The 20,189-nt window shown below is 37.6% G+C and overlaps 1 protein-coding gene and 1 pseudogene across 1 annotated transcript in view; one reads left to right on the forward strand and one right to left on the reverse strand.

Moving 5' to 3' along the window:
- The window catches only part of LOC149205249 (putative ubiquitin-conjugating enzyme E2 16), a 59,797-nt gene extending 44,373 nt beyond the window's left edge, over positions 1–15,424 (reverse strand). Inside the window, exons 1-4 of the mRNA XM_089394963.1 lie at positions 15,142–15,424; positions 14,910–15,013; positions 14,645–14,747; positions 14,492–14,555 (exon numbers count right to left, since the gene is read on the reverse strand). Coding sequence (XP_089251089.1) covers positions 14,492–14,555; positions 14,645–14,747; positions 14,910–15,013; positions 15,142–15,168 — 298 coding nt within the window. The 5' untranslated portion in view covers positions 15,169–15,424. The remainder of the gene's footprint in view (positions 1–14,491; positions 14,556–14,644; positions 14,748–14,909; positions 15,014–15,141) is intronic.
- Positions 8,240–11,128, forward strand: LOC149205250 (BTB/POZ domain-containing protein At1g30440 pseudogene; annotated as a pseudogene).
- Positions 15,425–20,189: the final 4,765 nt, after the last annotated feature.

A 20,189-nucleotide genomic window follows, 5' to 3' on the forward strand; every position in this document is an offset into this window, starting at 1 on the left:
GTATCCCACAAGCTGCACTTCACAATCATAGTATACGCGAGTCCATACTCTATTGTACCTCTCAAGTACCTAAGCACATGTTTTGTTGTCACCCAATATATCTTCCTAGGCTCCACCATAAACTGGCTTAAGGTGTTCACAACAAAACATATATCCAACTAAGACAAAAACAAATATTGATCTTATATATCCATCAAGCCTATTGATCTTATATATCCCTAAAGCCTCAACATAATCTCCCAGACATCATTCTTCATAATGGAGTTATATTCCTGCATGATGGCATCCTTCCAAAGCTACTAGTATGCTACCTCCTCAAAAACAGAAGGTTGGGCCTCACTGGTGCTCATCAAGGCCATGTATGTTATCGACCTTGCACCTTAAAAAAGATAAGAAACCAATAATTACAGTCCCCTTCGAGGAGAAACCTCATTTTACAATGAATACAATGCACAAGAGAACATTTGACAATTATAACACTAGGTCTACTAAGTATATATATATATATATATATATATATATATATATATATATATATATATAGAGAGAGAGAGAGAGAGAGAGTACAATTATAATAAAATGGGACCATGAGAGGATCTAGCTTATATAACATTATAACAATAGAAATGGAATTACTCAATATCTAGGGCTTAATAAGGAGTTTTAGGGTTAACATGGAGCTTGTATAAGGCTTAGCATGCCCCTCCCCTTCAAAGAAGTGATGTCCTCAAAACTTGACTATCTGCAGTTGTTTTTGCATAAACAACTCATCTTCCCATGTCGCTTCTTCCACTGGTAGGTGCTTCCATTTGATTAAGTACTTCCTCATATTGATCTTCGGAATAAAATAGTTCCTTGGTGTTGACTTAAAGCCCCAGTGATGTGTATCTTGGATTGAAAAATCATAATTATGGTTTTGCAATTCAATATTTGTGCTCTCCCATTGTGATAGCATACTCCCCATATGAGATTGATTTTCAACACCATGGTTCTCCTTATGTTCATGATTTCCTTGTATCTCCACATCCCTTTTAGGGAGATCTTTTAATAGAATGTTTTGTAATTCGCTAATGGATTTTTGTATATCTTCCTTGACATTTTTCATTTCCTCCTTATTTTCATTCATCTTCTTTTCTATTACTCTTTTAAGTTTTTTTGACAACCTAATAAATCAACCTTTTTCAACATACTACCATCTATTTCATTAACATTTTTCTCTATTGAGATAACCTAAATTCTAAATCTTCACTTTCTTCATGAGTCAAGGATCAGCCTTCAGAAGATTTACTTGGTGTAGTAGCTTTCTTTGGAGGCAAGTTGGAAAATAATGAAAGTACTCTACTCATCTTTATCACAACTCTCATCCACCAAAATAAATGGGATCTTTCTAGTCAACAGTTAGGTCACTTGTAAGTTACGTACCTATAAAACCTTAATTTGGATAAAATCATAATGGTTAAGTTTTTTGGATATATATGTATATATATATATATATTTGAGTCCTAGATCCGGAACTTTGGTCTATAATACTCTGATATGTATTTTCTGCAATTCCACATTTATGACCATAATTTGATGTGCCAAGTGAAAGTTATGGTAACTTTCCCAAAACTTGTTGATTTTTGGCCTCTTCTCACGAGCAAACTTGTATAGCATGCCACATGTCCAATTATTCAAATATAATTCTAAAATTTGCACTTGAGGTACTACTATATCCCTAAAGTTTTCACAATTTGAAAAGTACTAGAAAAAAATATATAGCAAAAACATTGAGTTGACCTGTTTGAAATTTATTTCAAGATTGTTCACAAACCCTAACTTCCACAAGGTATAATTCTAAAAGTAGAGCAAACCAAATTTTGAAATTTGAGCCATATGTTCTCTGAGATTTCTCCATAATATGGTCCAAATTTCATTGTCTAAGACTTCCTAGAAAAAAAGCTATTGTGAAAATGCCAAATTTCCCTATTTGAGACTGATTTCAAGAACATTCAAGAACCCAAACTTCCTTAGAGCATATATCCGAAATTATAATGAACCAAGATCTAAAATTTGAACCAAATATTCACCAAGATTTATCCACAATGTGGTCCAAGTTCCACGGTTTCAAATCTCCTAGAAAAAAAAATTTATAGCAAAAATGTCAAACTAACCTGTTTGAGATTGATCTTAGGGGCATTCAAGAACCCTAACTTGTAGCATATCTTTGAAAATATAGCGATCCAAGATCTTAATTTGAAGCAAATATTTCTCGAGATTTCTCCTCAATATTCTCCAAGTTTCACTGTCTAAAACCTCCCAAAAAAGAGATAGCAAAAATGTGACAACGATTTGTTTGAAGTAGCAAATCGTAGCATCATGGGCTCTAATTCCAAATGTTATGAACCTTGTGCCTTAAAAATGATAAGAAACCAATATTTACAGTCCTCTTCGAAGGGGAAACCTCCTTTAGAATGAATATAATGTACAAGACAATATTTGATGATTTTATGACTAGGTTTATATATATATATATATCAGAGACAAAGGGTACAATTTTAATAAAATGGGACCATCACAAGTTATAGCATACATAACAATATTATAATAGCAATGTAATTACCCAATATCTAGGGTTTAATAAGGGGTTTAGGGTAAACATGGGGCTTGTATGGGGCTTGTACAGGGCTTAACAATGTAGCCAAAAAATCTCCTCAATGGTCTACTCTCTCTAAAGGTGTTACTAGGAGCCTCCACATGCTCCTTAGCATCTCTCAAGGTCTACTTGACCCATCTTGGCCTCCTACTAACAGAGCTCGAAGGAACCTCTCACTCCTCCTGATCAAAAGATTGAGTCCTCATTGTTGGTGTGTTGGCCCCTCTGAAGCCTCTCGCTCTCGATCCTCTAGCTCTACTGGATCTATGCCATGTGACCTTTTAAAGGTCCTACCCTACTCGAATTTGACATCCCTATTTACAATAGTCATCCTATGTGCTGAAATTTAGACCCAGTAGGCCTTTGAAGTCTCGTTGTATCCAACAAATATGTCCTTTCCTATTGACAGCGTCAACTTAATCCTCTTCTCTGAAGATATGTGAACATAAACTAGACTACAGAAGATTCGAAAGTGGCTCACCTCCAATTTCACTCCTATGAAAACCTCCTCAGGAGTCTTGTCCTCCAAAATCTTGTGGGAACACTAGTCTTGCAAATAGACAAGCGTGTTGCACACCTTTTCCCACAAAAACATAGACAAATCTTGATCACGGATCATAGCCTTGGTTGCCCAAATGATGACCTTGTTTTTCCTCTCTGCCACTACATTCTACTGCATATTATATGGCACTCTCAGCTCCTTCTTAATCCCTATCTCTTTGCAGAAATTCTTGAATTTGTTGGAGGTATACTCGCCCCCTTGTCCAACCTCAAGATCTTGATCTTCATCCTCGTCTAATTTTCCAATAGGGTCTTCAGATCTTTAAATCGACCAAAGACCTCATTCTTGGTCTTCAGGAAGTATATCCAAGTCCTCCTAGTCCTCCTAGAAAAATCATCTATTTATATCACATAAAAACAATACCAAGCCACAGACTCCACTGACATAGGACCACACACCTTTGAATGTATCAAATCTAACACACCCTTGGACCAGCTCTCGCTACATTGAAAAACAGCCTTCGCATACCTTCCAAGTGCACATCCCTTGCACACTCCATCCTATTCTACATTGAACTCTAAAAGAGCATTGACTATCTCCTGTAACAATGGTAAAGCTCTATAGTGCAAGTGACCCATCCTCATGTACCATAGTTCACACAAGTTGTCATTGTCATGCACTAGGGCTTGTATTGGTTGCCCTCTCAACAAGCACAAGCTACCCTCTCTGCCTCCAATCATCCTCCTCAAGCTAAGGTCAAAACCCCTCATCCTAACAAGTACCTATCCACCTGTAAAGTCAACCTCAAAACCCTTGTCCCGATAGCCAATATTGAGAGTAAATTCTTCTCAAGCCTAAGAACATACATCACTTCATTCACCTCAGGTGGACTCCCAAAATCCAACTAACATTGTATGGTCCCCATTCCCTCTACTGCACACTTAGCGTTGTCACAAAGCTCCACATGCAAGTCTCTATGCTCCTTTGCCATATTGGTGAAGAGATCTTGAGATCCCTTCATGTGATGATATGCTCCACTAGCTACAAACCTGTACAAACCACACCCCCTTGTGTAATGGTGCCAAAAAAACAAGACACCAATGAGAACTCTTTCTCAAACTTGGTGGCAAACTCATCCATTTGTGCAAAAGCGACCATAGGTGCCTTTCCCTTATTCTTTTTCTTGTTCAAACATTGACCTACAAAGTGTCCAAACTTGTGGCATGCAAATCAATTCATTTTGCTCATGTCTCTCTTCTTGTCAGCTTCTGAAGTAGCTCCTCCACTCGAATTCTATTTGGCCTTTACCTTCCCCTTCTTTACCCGACTAGCAAGTGCAAGGTTCTCCTCATCCTCACTCTTACGCTATCTAGTAGACAATGATTCCTCCCATATTTCCTTCTAAGTGAAGTCATCCCATAGTCTACCCCAATCAAAAAGTTTTTCTCGTGCTAGAACCCCTGTCACAAAGGTAGCCCACTATTTTGTGAACCCACACAAGGCTATCCTTACAAGTTCCTCATCTGACATGACTTCCTCAACAGCTCCACACTCATCTCAAACTTGTTGAATCCTAGTGAGATATGATGTTACTGTGTATGATCTAGTCATTGGTGTTTCTTAGCTTTTCCCTCAACACCATTGTCTGGACCTGGTTATCACTCTGGTATAAACTCATCAAAGTTGTCCACATCTCATGGGAACTCTTCTTTTTTGATATATGAGGGATCACATGATCCTTCATTGCATCCATGATGATATGTCTAGCTTTCACATCCTTCAAAGTATTGGCAACTACTGTCGTAGCATTTGCAAGAGGTGTAACTTGAGTTTCTACAAACTCCCATAAATTGTTTTCCATGTGAATCAGTGTTATTCTCTCCTTCCATGGACCCAAATTCAATGCCCCTTCTAGTCGATATTCATACCTTAACCCTATAAAAGTCATTCTCCTAGATAAAACCCTTCAACCACAAAACCCTTCAGCTAAAAAATAAAATATGTTCTTGTAAACCCTTGTGCTACAAATTTCCCTCTTCACAGAATTTCTAGTGCTCTAATACCATGTTTCCTTTTGTTGGCTTACCCATAGGGGGATTTGAATCGGTGACCTTTTCGCAATGAGTGCCTTAATAGTACACCCATTCACCGTCAATTCAAAGCCCCACGGGATGCTCTAATACCATGTTGAACTTTTAACACCAGATCTGATTTATTTTTTTCATAATTATTTTATAACAAAAAATTAATTTATACTCAAATTAATTATAAAACTACTGAAATAAATATAATTGTGTTCTCAACTTCAAAAATAAAATATGCAACGAAATAATAAATAGGAAATCACCACAAGACAAGCAAAAATTTTGTCCAATAACTATCCCTTCACTTTTTAAAAAACCTAGAGAATTTAGGCTTAAACCCACAAAGAAATTACATAGAAAATACAACAATTTAGAAACTAGAAAAGGCCCTAATATTTTTGACCCAAGGAAGAATTCAACCCCTAAAAGATGGTTGCTCTAGAAGATGAATTGCCACGATAGAACTTGGCCTATACCTGCCAAAACTCAACCCTCCTAGTCATACGATTTGTGCACAAAAAATCTCAGCCTATCCAACAAAACTCGAACTGTCCAAGTCTCGATCCACCTGCTAGAAGCCTCCGCCCTTACTTGCAGTCTCGGACTGCTCAAGTTTTACACCCTCTCTCTCTCCAACAAATCTTGGCCCCTTCAAGATTCTCAACCTTTACAAATTCTCCTTCCAAAAATATGTTGCACACTTTTCCTCTTTCTCCTTAGTCACTCATGCCTCTCACTCATGAGAAAATTTTTTCCTCAAAATAATAATGTGTGTATTCATCCTCTCCCGTAAGTTCTCTTTCTAATTTCTTATTGAGCCAAATCATTAATCTCCAAAGTGATAGAGAGCTCGGATTAAATACTAACCCGATTAGATCAACGGTGGAGATTAGATCTAAACAACTTAAATAATTAGATTTTCATCCTTAGAAACTTTAGCCCAAAAGCCAACATTAATTAATAAATTAATTAATGAGTTTTTCCTTAAGTTAAAACTTAGGAAAGAAATCATTATACTTGCTCCTCTCGAACAAGCACTCTCTCCTGCATGCTAGACACATAGCCTATGCAAAAGGCCTTCCAATGCTAACAACACCAACAATGACACTTATGTCCCTTACGAATTAATTGCCTTCGGAAGGGCAAAATAGTCTATCCAACCCTGTAGGCTATAGTCTTGATAAAGGGGTAAAACCCAATTTTTCCAATGTTGGGGTAACATTGTACAAATATTGGGTCAACTGGGGCAAAAGATCCCAAAATTGGGGGTTGCTTACACAACCCTTCAAATGTGGAAGCCCATGGAGAAAACTGTAAATAGAGGAGAGTTGGAATCAAATTATCGTCATGGATTTGGATTAATTTGTCGTTGTTTTCTTTTGGGCCTGAAGCTCTGAGGGTTTTAAGACCCCTTTTCTATTCTTTGACTAGTATCTGTGGATGTGATCCCACCCTACCTTGTCACCACCCATTTTCTTGTTCTGGGACAGCTTATTCTTTGGAGTAACTCGAGTCTGGACTGACAAGCAAGGAAGAGGAATTCTATGGTCAAATGAATATGTTCAAGGGCGGCGAAGTCATCCCATAGACGTCTATAACAAAGCAGACCGCAGGAAACCACAGGCAGTTGCAGGCCCTCATTTTGACAGAAAATTTCTCCAAAGGCAAGCGAGAACCTAATCTGGCATAGAAGTCCACTCGTCGGCGGTTCTGGGGTCTCATAGGAGTGTCAGGGTGCAAATTGAGTATTGTTTTCCTTCCTGGAGCAATTCAAAATCAATCTAAGGAAGCAGCTTGTCAAAATTCTTAAGTAAAGGCACAGTTTGTTCACTGTTATTCCCTCAAACGGCCAGCACAACAAAAGCATTTCATCTCAGCAAAAACTTGGAGTAAGGATAACAGAACAAATAAGCAGAGTTAGATATTTAATCAATAGTTACAGCATTAAGCTAGTTACAATTAGAAGTTTTTCTACTGAATTTTGATATTCCAATTAGAAGTGCACTGGTGGAATTGGTGAAGTGGATCTATTGTTTTTTGGTGCAGTCAACCTTACCTCATCATGAAATGTTGAAATCACTGTTGGATATTTTATTTGTTGTTGAGAATTCTTATACTGTCAAATGAATGGATGTATGTGCACTGTTATTGTTTAAAATTTTGATATATATAATAATTTAGAAACCCTAGTTAAGAAAATCCTAAGGGCTAAAAATTACCCTAGGTCATTACAATGGTATCAAAGCTGGCTCTCCTGCCAACCTGGAAAGTGTTTAAAGATGGAACAGCTAGAAGCATTTTTTGGCAAGAAGTATGCAGATTTTTTATGAAAGTTAAAAGGGCAGCAAGCGGAAACTATCAAAAGAATTTATAAGAATTGGACAGAAGAGCTGCAACATCTAAGGAAAAGGAAGAGGCTGAAAACCACAACCAAGCCGAGAAAGGTGGAGGCAGCAACTCAACTGGAAATGCAAACAATACGGGCAGCTTCAGAACAAGGGATGGGCCAAAAGAGGGGGAAACGCGGGTCAGCACCTCTATGTTAGAAAAAGACCAAGTTAACAGTGTTAGCCTTTAAACAGCTTCAGCAAGGGTTGAAACCAAACAAACAAATCCTCGGCATCTGGGAGGTTCTGCAATTCCAGAGGAAGAAAAATTCAATAACAACTCTGAAATGAAGGGAAAGGTTTCTTTATCCTTTTATAGCAGAGGTAATACTTCCAAGAAGGTTTCATAAGTGGGCAGCAAAAGACAGATATTTGACACCATGTTTTACAAAACGGGCGGGTTGAAACGGAAACGGCCGTTTCGGACCGTTTCATTAGCCCACAGCTTGACCCGGCCCATGACCCGGCTCGGCTGACCGAGTCAGCAATGACTCGGCCGAGTCATCCAATGACTCGGCCGAGTCATTGCTGACTCGGTCAACCCGGCCGGGTCGGTATTGACTCGGCCGAGTCATGGAAAGGACGGCTGGGCAGCGATTTTAATAAAAAAAATTCATGTTTTTGCTGATATTTGGTAAAGGTAAGTAGGGGTCAAGCAAATTTTCACTTGGATGCATCAGTGGGGTTGCACATCAAAAGAAAATCACACTCAAATAGCCAATGTGATGCAATCTTACACACTCTATGCACTCTTTTGCTACATTGTGCTTCATTTCTTGTTGTTTAAGGTTCCAATCTTTCCTGTTAGTTTGCCATTCACATTTTTTTGCTTGCCCAGTGACCTCTTGCTTACCACTATCTCATGGTATCCTCATTCACCATAGATGCCTATACCACAATCAGTATTTGACGGTATCCTTGCAAACATTTTTGCACAACCTTCAGATATGATCTGTTGGGTAAAATGAAAAACACGCAAACTTATTAATTTCCAGGATGTAAAGCTGGCACTCTTGGTCATACTAGTCTGTGGACTCTATAACAAATTGAAGATTAAAGGAATCAAAGTTAATTGTCTGACACAATCAAAATTAACTGTCTGACACAAGGCAAAGATTAAATGCTAGTCAAATACTCAAGTGCATGGCTCTTTAAAGTCTTTCAGCAAACTAATTCAGGCAGCTTTAGGGAAACCTGATTCAGCATTTGATTTTTGAACCTTCTATCTACTGGATATAACCGTGTGAAATGTTCATTTATGTGACTCACCTCTTAATATGGAATTGAATGGTTGTCTTCCATGTATATTATAATGTTGTGTGTTTGGAAACTTGAATGAAAATCTTTAAAATTATGTTTAAAATATTTAAAATTATGTTTTTTTATAAAAAAAAAAAATATTTAATGTGTTTTTTACAACAACCGAGTCATTGAAATCGAGCCGGCCGAGTCATTACCGAGTCCGAGTCCGAGTCCGAGTCCGAGTTGTAAAACATTGAAATTTTGACATGAGACATCTGGCTCAAAAGAAGGTGGAAGCATACATCAATGAAAGTAAATTGGAAGACAGTTGTGGAGATGAAAGGAACAAAGAAGACAGGAACAGGAAGAGAAAATATAGAAAGGAAAGATACGAAGATGATAATGGCAAACCTAACAAGTATAGGTCGGGGCAACCTTATAGAAATTGCACTATAAAGCACCATGATAGAAAACATTTCAAAGATGAATCTAAGCAGCAGTTTCCATTGTTATCTAGGAGTGAGAGACTGGAAAGGCTTATTGAAGAGTCTTCAGGTAATGAAGAAGAGGGATGTGTTATACAGATTCATGATATACCTGGTGGTCCGAATGCCTTTGAGCTTGCAGCCAAATTCTGCTCTGGAGTTAAAGTAGAGTTGACTGGCACAAATGTTGTTATTTTGCGATCTGCAGCAGAATACCTTGAGATGACAGAAGAATATGGGGAAGGGAATCTGATTTCTCAGACATAGATTTTCTTAAATCAAGTGGTTCTTCAAAGTAGGAAAGATTCCATCAAGGCACTTCAGAGCTGTGAGGTTGTGCTTCCACATGCAGAGGCATCACAAATTGTAAAGAGATGTGTTGATTCACTAGTCGTCAAAGCTTGCACTGATCCCAAATTATTTGGATGGCCCATGATGGAGCATGGAGCTATGCAAAGTCCTGGAGGAAGTGTCTTATGGAATGGAATCAATATGGGAGCTAGACCAAAAAATGCTAGTTCAGATTGGTGGTATGAAGATGTCACGGTGCTGAGTATGCAACAGTATAAGAGGTTGATTTCAGCAATGGAAACTAGAGGAATCAAACCTGAGTATATAGCTGGATCTCTGACACTATAGGCAAAGCAGCATCTCCCTGGAATTAATAGACGTCGAGGAACTCAAGAAAATAACAGTCAGTTTCTCAGTCTTTCTTTGGCTTCTGCATCATCTGAAGATGACCAAAAACCTCTTCTTGAAGCTATTGAGAGTCTACTGCCCATGAAAAAAGGTGTGGCATCCACCAGGCTTTTGTTTGGACTGCTGCAGACTACAATGATTCTAAATGCAAGTCTTGATTGCAAAGTCAATCCTGAAAAAAGAATAGGAATGCAGTTTGACCAGGCAACTCTGGAAAATCTTCTTATTCCTAATCACTCTTATGCAGTGGAAACCCTTTATGATGTTTATTGTATTCAATGAGTTCTGGATCAGACAACAGGAGGTGCTTCTCCTTGCTATGTTGATGATGACCAATTGATAGGTTCTCCATCACTCACACCAATTACAACGGTTGCAAAGTTGATGGATATAGTTACCTTGCAAAGGTTGCACCAAATGTCAATTTGAAGCTTCCAAAATTTCAGTCATTAGCAGAAGCTCTTCCTGATTATGCTAGACCTTTGGATGATGTTCTATACAGTGCTATTGATATATACATAAAGGATATCATTTTTCCACGAATCTTGGATGAGGTTACTTTCACAACTATTATCTCAATTATATATTCAAATTATGCAGCAGTCATGTCTGCACTCAAAGAAGACAGTGCTTTCATGCATGAGATGTTTGTAAGGTTAAAGACACCTGACATTCCAAATCAAGCAACGAAGGACTTGGTTTTATTCTTCCAGGAATTTTGTAGTCTCAGCAGGAGTCTGCAGCTTGTTCACCAAATGCAACTTGATGCTTCTCTTCTGCGTACATTTGTGGTTCAACAAGAAGGCCATGCCCTTCTCAGCCTCTTGACCACGTTTGGAAGGGACATGTGCTGCCAGTTTTTAAAAATTATCAGGATGATTTTGGACCCTCATACAATATCAAGTTCTCAAAAGGATACACAGACAGATATTTTCTATGGCAAGTACATGGATCAGTCAATAGATGTTATCACATCAGCATGTCCAGCCCATGGACTCTCATACCCAAGTGGAGAAGCTACATGTATTGATGGCACCAGCCCAGGGGCTTGTTTGACAGGGACAGAGATTCTTACACACATCGGTGACCTCTAATGTTTCTGTGTTACGCACCATTCTTATAGAATAAAGTATTATTTTCTAAATAATGATGTTATAGAGGAGGTACTTTGCTTGACACAAAAAGGAGAAAATCGTGTGGTGGTTGACATTCAATTCTTGCGCAATAACAATTTTCTTTATCATCATATAGTGAAGAATGACCCTTTTGATTCAGTTATCCAAGCCCTTACAGCTAATGGAAATTGTTATAGCCGTATTAATTTGGTAGTGTTTAAGCTTATTGAGTACATTCGCAAGAAAATATTCAAGTCTCGCATTTCATATGCAGTTGAAAACTATTCCCATGAGTTAGTAATTATCAATTATGTTAATAGCCCCCAGCAACTGAAGCTAAAATATGAGCAGTCTCTTAAAGATTACCCTCCCCAAAATGTTACAGCTAGAAGAACAGATTGTGGTGAACATATCCTAGTGATTTTAATGACGTACCTGTCATTCCTGAGCCAATGAAGCATAATGATGCTCTTGAGAAGTAAGAGGACTGCTTCACTAAAGACGGTATTGATGAAAATAACTTGGTAGCCACTCACGCCTCTACTTCACACAATCAATCAGCAAGCGCAAATATTGGAAATAGAGATGTCATTGATTCTTCAGCGGTTAGGGAACAGTCTATTGGGTTAGTTGATTATGAAAATGAAGATAATGATGGGTTGCATGTATCGTCCGGACAAAATCTTCTCCAAGAAACTTACAAGAAAAGGGTACCCAATCACAAAAGGTCCTTCTGGAAAATAAACAGGCAAATTTTGCAGCACCCAAACTTGCCATTGCTTGAGGGCAAGCAATGGCAGGAAGGGGGGACTGTAATGTCCCTTATGAATTAATTGTCTTCACAAGGAAAAAATAATCTATCCAACCCCGTAGGATATAGTCTTGATAAAGGAGTAAAACCCAATTTCTCCAATGTTGGGGCAACATTGTGCAAATATTGGGTCAGTTGGGGCAAAAGAGCCCAAAATTGGGGGTTGCTTACACAACCCTTCAAATGTGGAAGCCCATGGAGAAAACTATAAATAGAGGAGAGTTGGAATCAAATTATCGTCATGGATTTGGATTAATTTGTCTCTATTTTTTTTTGAGCCTGAGGCTTTGAGGGTTTTAAGACCCCTTTTCTATTCTTTGACTAGTTTCGGTGGAGGTGATCCCACCCTACCTAGTCATCACCCATTTTCTTGATCTAGCACAGCTTATTCTTTTGAGCAGCTCGGGTCTGGATTGACAAGCAAGGAAAAGGAATCCTATGGTCAAACAAATTTGTTCAAGGGCAACAAAGTCATCCCATAGACATCTATAAAAAAGCAGACCGCAGGTAACCGAAGGCCACAGGCCACAGGCAGCCACAAGGCCGAGTGCCACAAGCCCTCATTTTGACAGCAAATTTCTCCTAAGGCAAGCAAGGACCTAATCTGGCCTAGAAGTCTACTCGTCGATGGTTCTAGGGCCTCAAAAAGTGTCAAGGTGCAAATTGAGTGTTGTTTTCCTTTCTGGAGCAGTTCAAAGGCAATCTAAGAAAGCAGCCCGTCAAAATTCTGAAGTAAAGGCACAGGTCGTTCGTTGTTATTCCCTCAGACAACCAGCACAACAAAGGCATTCCATCTCAGCAGAAACATGGAGTAAGTATAACAGAATAGATACGCAGAGTTAGATATTTAGTCAATAGTTACAGCATTAAGCTAGTTACCATTAGAAGTTTGTCTACTGAATTTTGATATTCCAATTAGAAGTGCACTGGTGTGTACTTGGTGAAGTGGATCTACTGTTTTTGGGGCAGACAATGATACCTCATTGCGAATTGTTGAAATCGTTGTTGGATATTTTATTTGTTGTTGAGAAAACTTATACTGCCAAATGAATGGATGTACATGCACTGTTATTGTTTAATATTTTGACATATATACTAATTGAAGGAAACCCTAGTTAAAACATCCTAAGGGCTAAAGATTACCCTAGGTCATTATGGAGATACCTCCCAAGATGTTTGTGTTGATTATTTATCATACCAACTTTGATATTGCAGGAAAGCCACAACAGAGGAGTGGTGGGCCCATAACCCCACATGTCCCAAGAAGCTAAGAATAATGTTGTTAAAAAGCATTGCGAAGTTTGAGCCATCTTAGATTCGCCTAGGTTCATTTTTCTAGAGTGAATTGGGGCACAGGATTTGTGCTCTATCAAAGACCTTGGATGTCTTCTATGGCTTATAGTTCTCAACCACGTGATGTCTATAATTGCAAGTTATCTTACTATAGTGGCATAACTTATGACGGGCTTTTTTTCCACATTAATATTCTCCTCCTCCTCTACCCAAATTTTATTCATGGAAAGCCAATAATATTTCATGTTTTATGTTCAACGGGCATATTGATTTGCATTGCAAGTGCCCTGACATGGTAGGACAAACGTCAGCCATTCACTAAACCATTGAATTTATTCCATTCCTGCGACACAAAAACCAGTTAAGCAGGTCAAAAAATGATCAATTTTGAAAATCCAAATTCTCTTCACAAGCCATTTTATTCATAGAATGGGTTCCAATATTTCATTCTTAAAACAACGATGGTAGACAAAATTAGGCTTCAGTGTTTAGTTTAGAAAAGTGTTTTAAAGTATAGGTCCACTTCTAAACTCTCAAACGACTAGCGCAAGGCCCCTGTAGAATGAAGGGATCAATCAAGTATAACATATAGGAAACTCAGCCAACCTTGGCCATAAAATCTATCATTATATCTAATATAAGAACAAAATTATTTGTCAAATATGCCACCTATATGATGGGAGGTTTTATATTCATAGAAACATTTCCAAGAAACCAGTCATTGACATATTCAACGTTTTTAATGTTTGCACATTGTGGATAGCATGGGAAAGCATCACTATAGAGAAGTGCCAAACAAGGAATTTTTTTGACCTTTCTGGCCATATCTGAGAGGAAAGAGGAAGGTCAAGCAAGCAAACATATTCAACCATAAACAATCAATCACTATGTCAACTGGAGAACCACTACCTCTCTAGACACTTCCACTTCCATGCCTCCATTGGGATATGAATCATAATATATTGGGGCTTATACGTTACTGCAAACCAATCATCACAACTAATATTGGATAGTAAGCAGTCTTTTTAAATAAGATGTACTAATGGGAGATAAGAAAAGCGAGCAAATTGCACCAAGATAGTTTGAGATGAAGCATCACAATCAAGCACTCGCGAATGAAAGCAACACAAGGGTGGATGGGAAGCCTGTTGGGAACAAGTGTGCTCCGACGTCCGGACTCCAGCATATGACAGTGACTTGCAACTTATCTTTATTGATTTTAATATTAACTGACATACCTAGACAGATGTGACCATTGCTGTAAATGTGAGCATGCAGAGGACTCGGCTGGAGGAAAATAACCTGCATGAAGAAAGAAAGACGATCTCAATTCGAAGACAACTCCAGCAATCCAACTGAATTGCCTTCCGCGAAATAACAATATAACCAACCTGTGGGGCTTCCATGGGATAATGCTCGGGAAAATCCACTTGAAGCTGGTAAGTTTCATTTGCATAAAGAGTGCCAGGGGCACCTGTAACTTCAATAATCCACCTACCGAAAACCGTGCCCAAACCAATAACCGCTTAATACAATCCTCTGAGAGTAAAGTTAACTCCAGCGCGCACACAATTCATTATTCATGACTGAAAAATCGATCTAAGAAATACTGTTAATAATCTCCCCATCAATACAAAGCAAGAAGATTGCACAAACCTTTGCAGATTGTCGGTGACTTTATGTTTGAACCCTGCAGGAGGGTTTACTTGCCATTCTACAAGCTCCTTCTGGAGTCTATTTGTGGCTATTTTGGTGAGACCCTGAACCCAAATTTTAAAAAATTATAATTTTGAAAAGGCTATAAATCAGATCATATTCCAAATAGATGCGTTTCTTATCTGGCATTGAAAGATTAAACTGAAATCGGAGAAAATTTCCAGCCACTCACTCTGTTCGGTGTCGAGGTACTGCTCATGGTGGCGCAGAACTTTTAATGGTAATGGAGGTGACTTCGCACTTCGAACGTGGCGGGTCTTCTCAATCTTCCACGCTATTACAAAAGGAATTTTACTGCATACAGTCTACCCTTTGGGTGGCCTGGCAGACCAAGAAGATCACTCATCGCCCGCAAGAGCAAAACCCCCAGAATAAATTCGAACACACGAGCTCCAGCTCCCGAAAACAGAGTTGCGTAATCACACACGAGGGTAAATAAATGTCTCTCATGAAATAACTAACTTCGTAAATCAGACCCTCTTAAAATAATAATAAAATATATACCATTATAAATTATAATAAAAAATTAATTAAATATATACCATTATAAATTATAATTAGCCTCTAAATTTGCAGCCGGCGGAGGATTGCCTTTCCGTTTAGTAGTATATATGCAGTAGTGAAATGCAATTTCTGGAATTTCAACTCTGGAATACACTTCAAATACGGTTTCTACAATTTAGTGTTTGTTAGTTTTGATATTTTAACAAAGAATGTAAGAAGAATGTTCATGGGTTGACAAAAAATTTAAATGTCAAATCAAATTCCATTTTAAAAACCACAATGTGTATAACTACCAATCAAAATGGAATTTGACAAGTAAATTACACCTGACTGCCTTCAAAATTACGATTTTTAAGATGGGATTTGGTTCTACATTTATATATCATGCACATTACGACTTTTAAGATGGGATTTGGTTCTACATTTATTTATTTATATATATATATATATATATGCGCTTTGTGATTTACTTTTTTTCAAGTATTGCTATATAGTGTCAAAGTGTCAGAAATGGTTGAGATGTTAAAAGGAGATATTTAGAATTAGGATTTTTTTTAACTAGTGTAAAGTGTCAAAAATGGGTGAGATGTTAAAAAGGAGATATTTAGAACTAGAAAGGCACTTGTGGAATAATTAATCTTTGCTTTGTTGAACAATTAGGTGAATTAGTTATTAATTTATTAGTAAATGTTATTGTTTAATTCAAGAAGTGTTGTGTTTTTTGGCGAGTCATAAAATAAGACATAGTTTAGTTGTTGTCATTCTAGCCGTTACCTGTCTAGAAAAATTGGGTCATTGGATATTCTGCCCTATCTATTTAATGTGCAATGCAGATCTGCTCTCTCAACTTGTCTTGACGATGAACCACACTGGTTGGTTCGAAACGCGTCGACAAAAGTATCTCTATGTGATTTTCGCCGAAGAATCTTCTCAAAAATAGTCTTACTCCTTTGTGGTTCAATTGGCTAGTGTACATTAAGGACCTAAGCTCACCTTCATGTTGATTATGAACCCCACCTACCTAGTTATACCAATTTTGTTGATTTATATAATGCTCATTGTGAGAAAAATCCTTTTCGAGAGCAACATCTAAGTTTTGATTTTTGTAAGTGAGATTCTAACTTCGTGATTGATATTAGAATTATGTTGGTTCATAAGTCAATCCAACACTATCAATTGGGGTTATTTCGAGCGGTTGGCAAAATGGTTGTTATCTCCACTTCCTAGGTTCAATTCCATACGAGTGACATGAAGATGAGAAATATTATTGTGATGCCTTTGTGCCTATTAATATCATTGTATTAACCCTCATGCTAAGAGAAAGGATGATTCCCTTTAAAGAAAAAAGTCAATGTAGCAGGAGCATTAGTGGCATAGCCATGAGCATAAGCATGCATCCTTGATTTAAAATAGATCAGTATATTATTTGTAATTTATCTTTATGCTTTCATAGTGGTAAAAATGAAGGAATCGGCTTCCATGGTCATTTTAATCAATAGGCCCACTTTGGAGAATTAGGCTCTAAAACCTTACAAAGCCATTTTGAGGCATTAGACAACATTTTTTAGGGTCCAATCTCTTGCTTTAGCATATGACCCTAAGATGTTGCTCTATACTCAAAGACCTTTTCAGTGATGAAAGAATTGTGTCAATCAGAGTATGTGCAAAAGTTATGCCTCTTACAAGTTAACTTGTTGCATTGCCCATCATGGTACAAGTGGATGTCATGTCATCCCCCATTACTCATGCATATCCGGCTAGGCTTGTGTGGATTTTGAAGAAGACTCTAGAAATTTCAAACTTGCAACTCTAATTGAGGGTTGAGGAAATCAAACCTCACCCCTAGTTCGTTATCAAGCTATGTAAAAATATTGAGCCACGGGGAGGAGTATGGGTTGCATTCTATGTGATTGTATTGTGTTCTGTAGTTAAGTAGAGCAACTGGGAGTGAGAAGTCAAAGAGGGAAACAAAGGGGGTTAAGATTATGTAATAGCCATACAGGCCACGGGTCTTAGGTAACACCATATAAAGTAGCTCTTTCTTTGTACTTGTACATTTTCTAGACTAAAAAAAAGAGAGGAGAGAATACTCACATTCTAGTTCGGTTTCCTCCCATAATGATTTCTTAGGGCAAATATTTTTGTCTTATTAAGGATGGTGTATGTATTTCTTTTTTATTTTATATTTCTCACATTTTGGTTAATTTAATTGATTAAGCAAAAAAGGCTAAATAAGTATTTGGAATCTAAGGATTTTTTTTTTTTTAAACTAGAATGAGAATATTATATCTATAAAAATATGTAGTGTATACGCAACAATTACAACAAAAGAGGGGTTATTTCGGTTATCTCATACACAGACAACCATTTAAAATTTCTAGTGGATCAAAAAGCCTAATTTCTTTGATATTTAAACCATTATGCCTATATGTGTAAATATGCCAAAAGATTTGCAAAGTTTGACAAAATTTACAAGAGATAATAACTAACAGAAGGTGGGATTACATTTTTGGGCCCTCTACACAAACTGATACAAAAACAAAGCATAATCAAGAAATTACACTACTTGTAAATCGAAAAATCTCAGAGATTTATGGGAGTTGGAGTTTCTTTCTTTGTAGTCTTTCCTACCTCTTGTCAATGGAAGGGAGGGGCATGAGTTTCTCTTTAACACATTTGAAAAGGATGGAAAGGAGGAGGCATTATTACCTTCAACCTTTTTTGTAGGTGTAATATCAACTTCCTTCTTTTTCTCCTTTTTAACATGTGTGGCTTCTTTTTCTTTCCTTGTGTTCTTGTCTTGGGTTTCTTTAGAGGTTGTCTAAAAGGCCACTTCCAATTATCTTTAAGAGCCCAACTCTTTATCCTTCTCTGCATGTGCACTTCTAACATCTCTATTAGTGTGGAAACCTACTTTCTTATTTGTTTTTTCATGGGTTACATTTTCACCCTCTAATTTTTCATCTGCAGATCCATAAACTGAAGATCCCTGATGATTCCTGGTGTTTCTAGGGGAATGAAATACCTCTTCTTCTTCTTATGCAACCTCTTCCTCTGTGACTAAGTTTCTTGAGTCGAAACATCTTCGAGATAAGGCATGTCATTTTGACCCTCAAAACTCACACATTGGTAGTTAACCAAATAGATCTCTTGGTGTAGTGGATCAGGGATTTCCCTTTCTTCATATGCCTAATTGAGGGAATCAAATTTGTTCCCTACCAAGCCTTTATTCTTTTTGGAGGAGAACTCTTCACCTTTGGAAGTCAATTTATTTGGAGAGGGAGCGCCTTTAGGTCTCAATCCATTTCCTTCCTATGTCCTTGTCATCGTATTTTGTTGGGGGGGTGGTCCCTTCTTCTTTCTGATTGTTGTCATTATTCTTCTTCCTCATTATTTTTGTTGGGTTTCTTTCACTTTTGGCCATCTTCGTCTAATATTCATGATAGTTCTTACATTTAAATGGTAGTTGATAATAATACACTTCCTAATAATGAGTCCAATTATCTAGCTAGATATTTATTGTCATCGAGAATCCCTTATCAAGATCCACTTCTACACAAATCCTGGCACAAGATTGCATACCTTCTCGTGGTTCTTCCCAATTGATATAGTGGCCCATAACATTTCTAATGTTCCTAAAGGTGTCCTTGTTCCAACAATGAAGGGGAAAACATGGCAATTTAATCCAAATAGGAACATCATATTCTGGGTTGAAATATGGAATCCAATGATTTAAATACAAACCTTGAGCCCCCATAATATATGACCCACTTTGAAAAATTAGATCTCAATCTAATCTCTTTTCAAAGAGGAAAGAGAAAAACTGCCTCCCACGAAGGAAACAAAAAGTTGTCCTTCAATCATGGGTCTCTAGCTTTTATCGACCCCAGAGATTCAAAGAGCATGGCGAGGGCTATAAGCCCATAATGTGTTTGATCAGGCCTCTCTCCACTAGCCCAAGAGCCATTGTGAAAGATTGATTGGCATGAATCACAATTTTTGGGATGTCATCTCATTTCTTCATAAAGCAAGCTAGCTTGGAGCGTTAGAACATCATACCACTAACAATTAGTGCATTGAAAGCATCGATATTAGGATCAGGTGGAGGAGGCAAAGGGTCAAGCCCTGAGAACCATAAGTGAGGTAGCTAGGGTTTCTTTAGTTCTTTCCCTCATTGTTATTACATTGAAAATTTCTAGGGAAAAATTAATAGTAGAGATTTCAGTAATTTTATCAAATCTACTAAGATGAACTATTCTAATGGAATATCAAAAGTAGTTTATAGATCAATCCTCACTTACTAGTAGGGATACAATGGGATTAGGCAGTTATGTGCAGTTGTTAATCCTCTTACCAAATCCTTGAGTGCTTCTATGAAGGAAACAACATGTACGCAATTGTAATAGGCCCAAAGATCATATTGTGCTTGCAATAGGCACACATACAAACAAATCCCATCAAGCAAATGGGGAAATATATTGGAGCTAAAAATCAATGTAATAACACAAACTAGATTTCTCATGTTTAATTTATTCAAACTTGTCAGTGTAGTATATAAATCACTATAATGCACAACTAACAACTAAACTACTTTTGAACCTTTAGGTGGCCATCCTTGTTATTAGTAGACACAAGATCGAAATCACAACATGCATACTTCGAAGGTCATTTTCTTCACATGTGTAAGCCTCGAGATATCTGCACGACCCAACTAAC

Source organism: Pinus tabuliformis, chromosome 1_2 (genome assembly GCF_031772625.1).
Source record: "Pinus tabuliformis cultivar Carrire ecotype Pingquan chromosome 1_2, CPIR1, whole genome shotgun sequence".
NCBI classification, from domain to species: Eukaryota; Viridiplantae; Streptophyta; class Pinopsida; order Pinales; family Pinaceae; genus Pinus; species Pinus tabuliformis.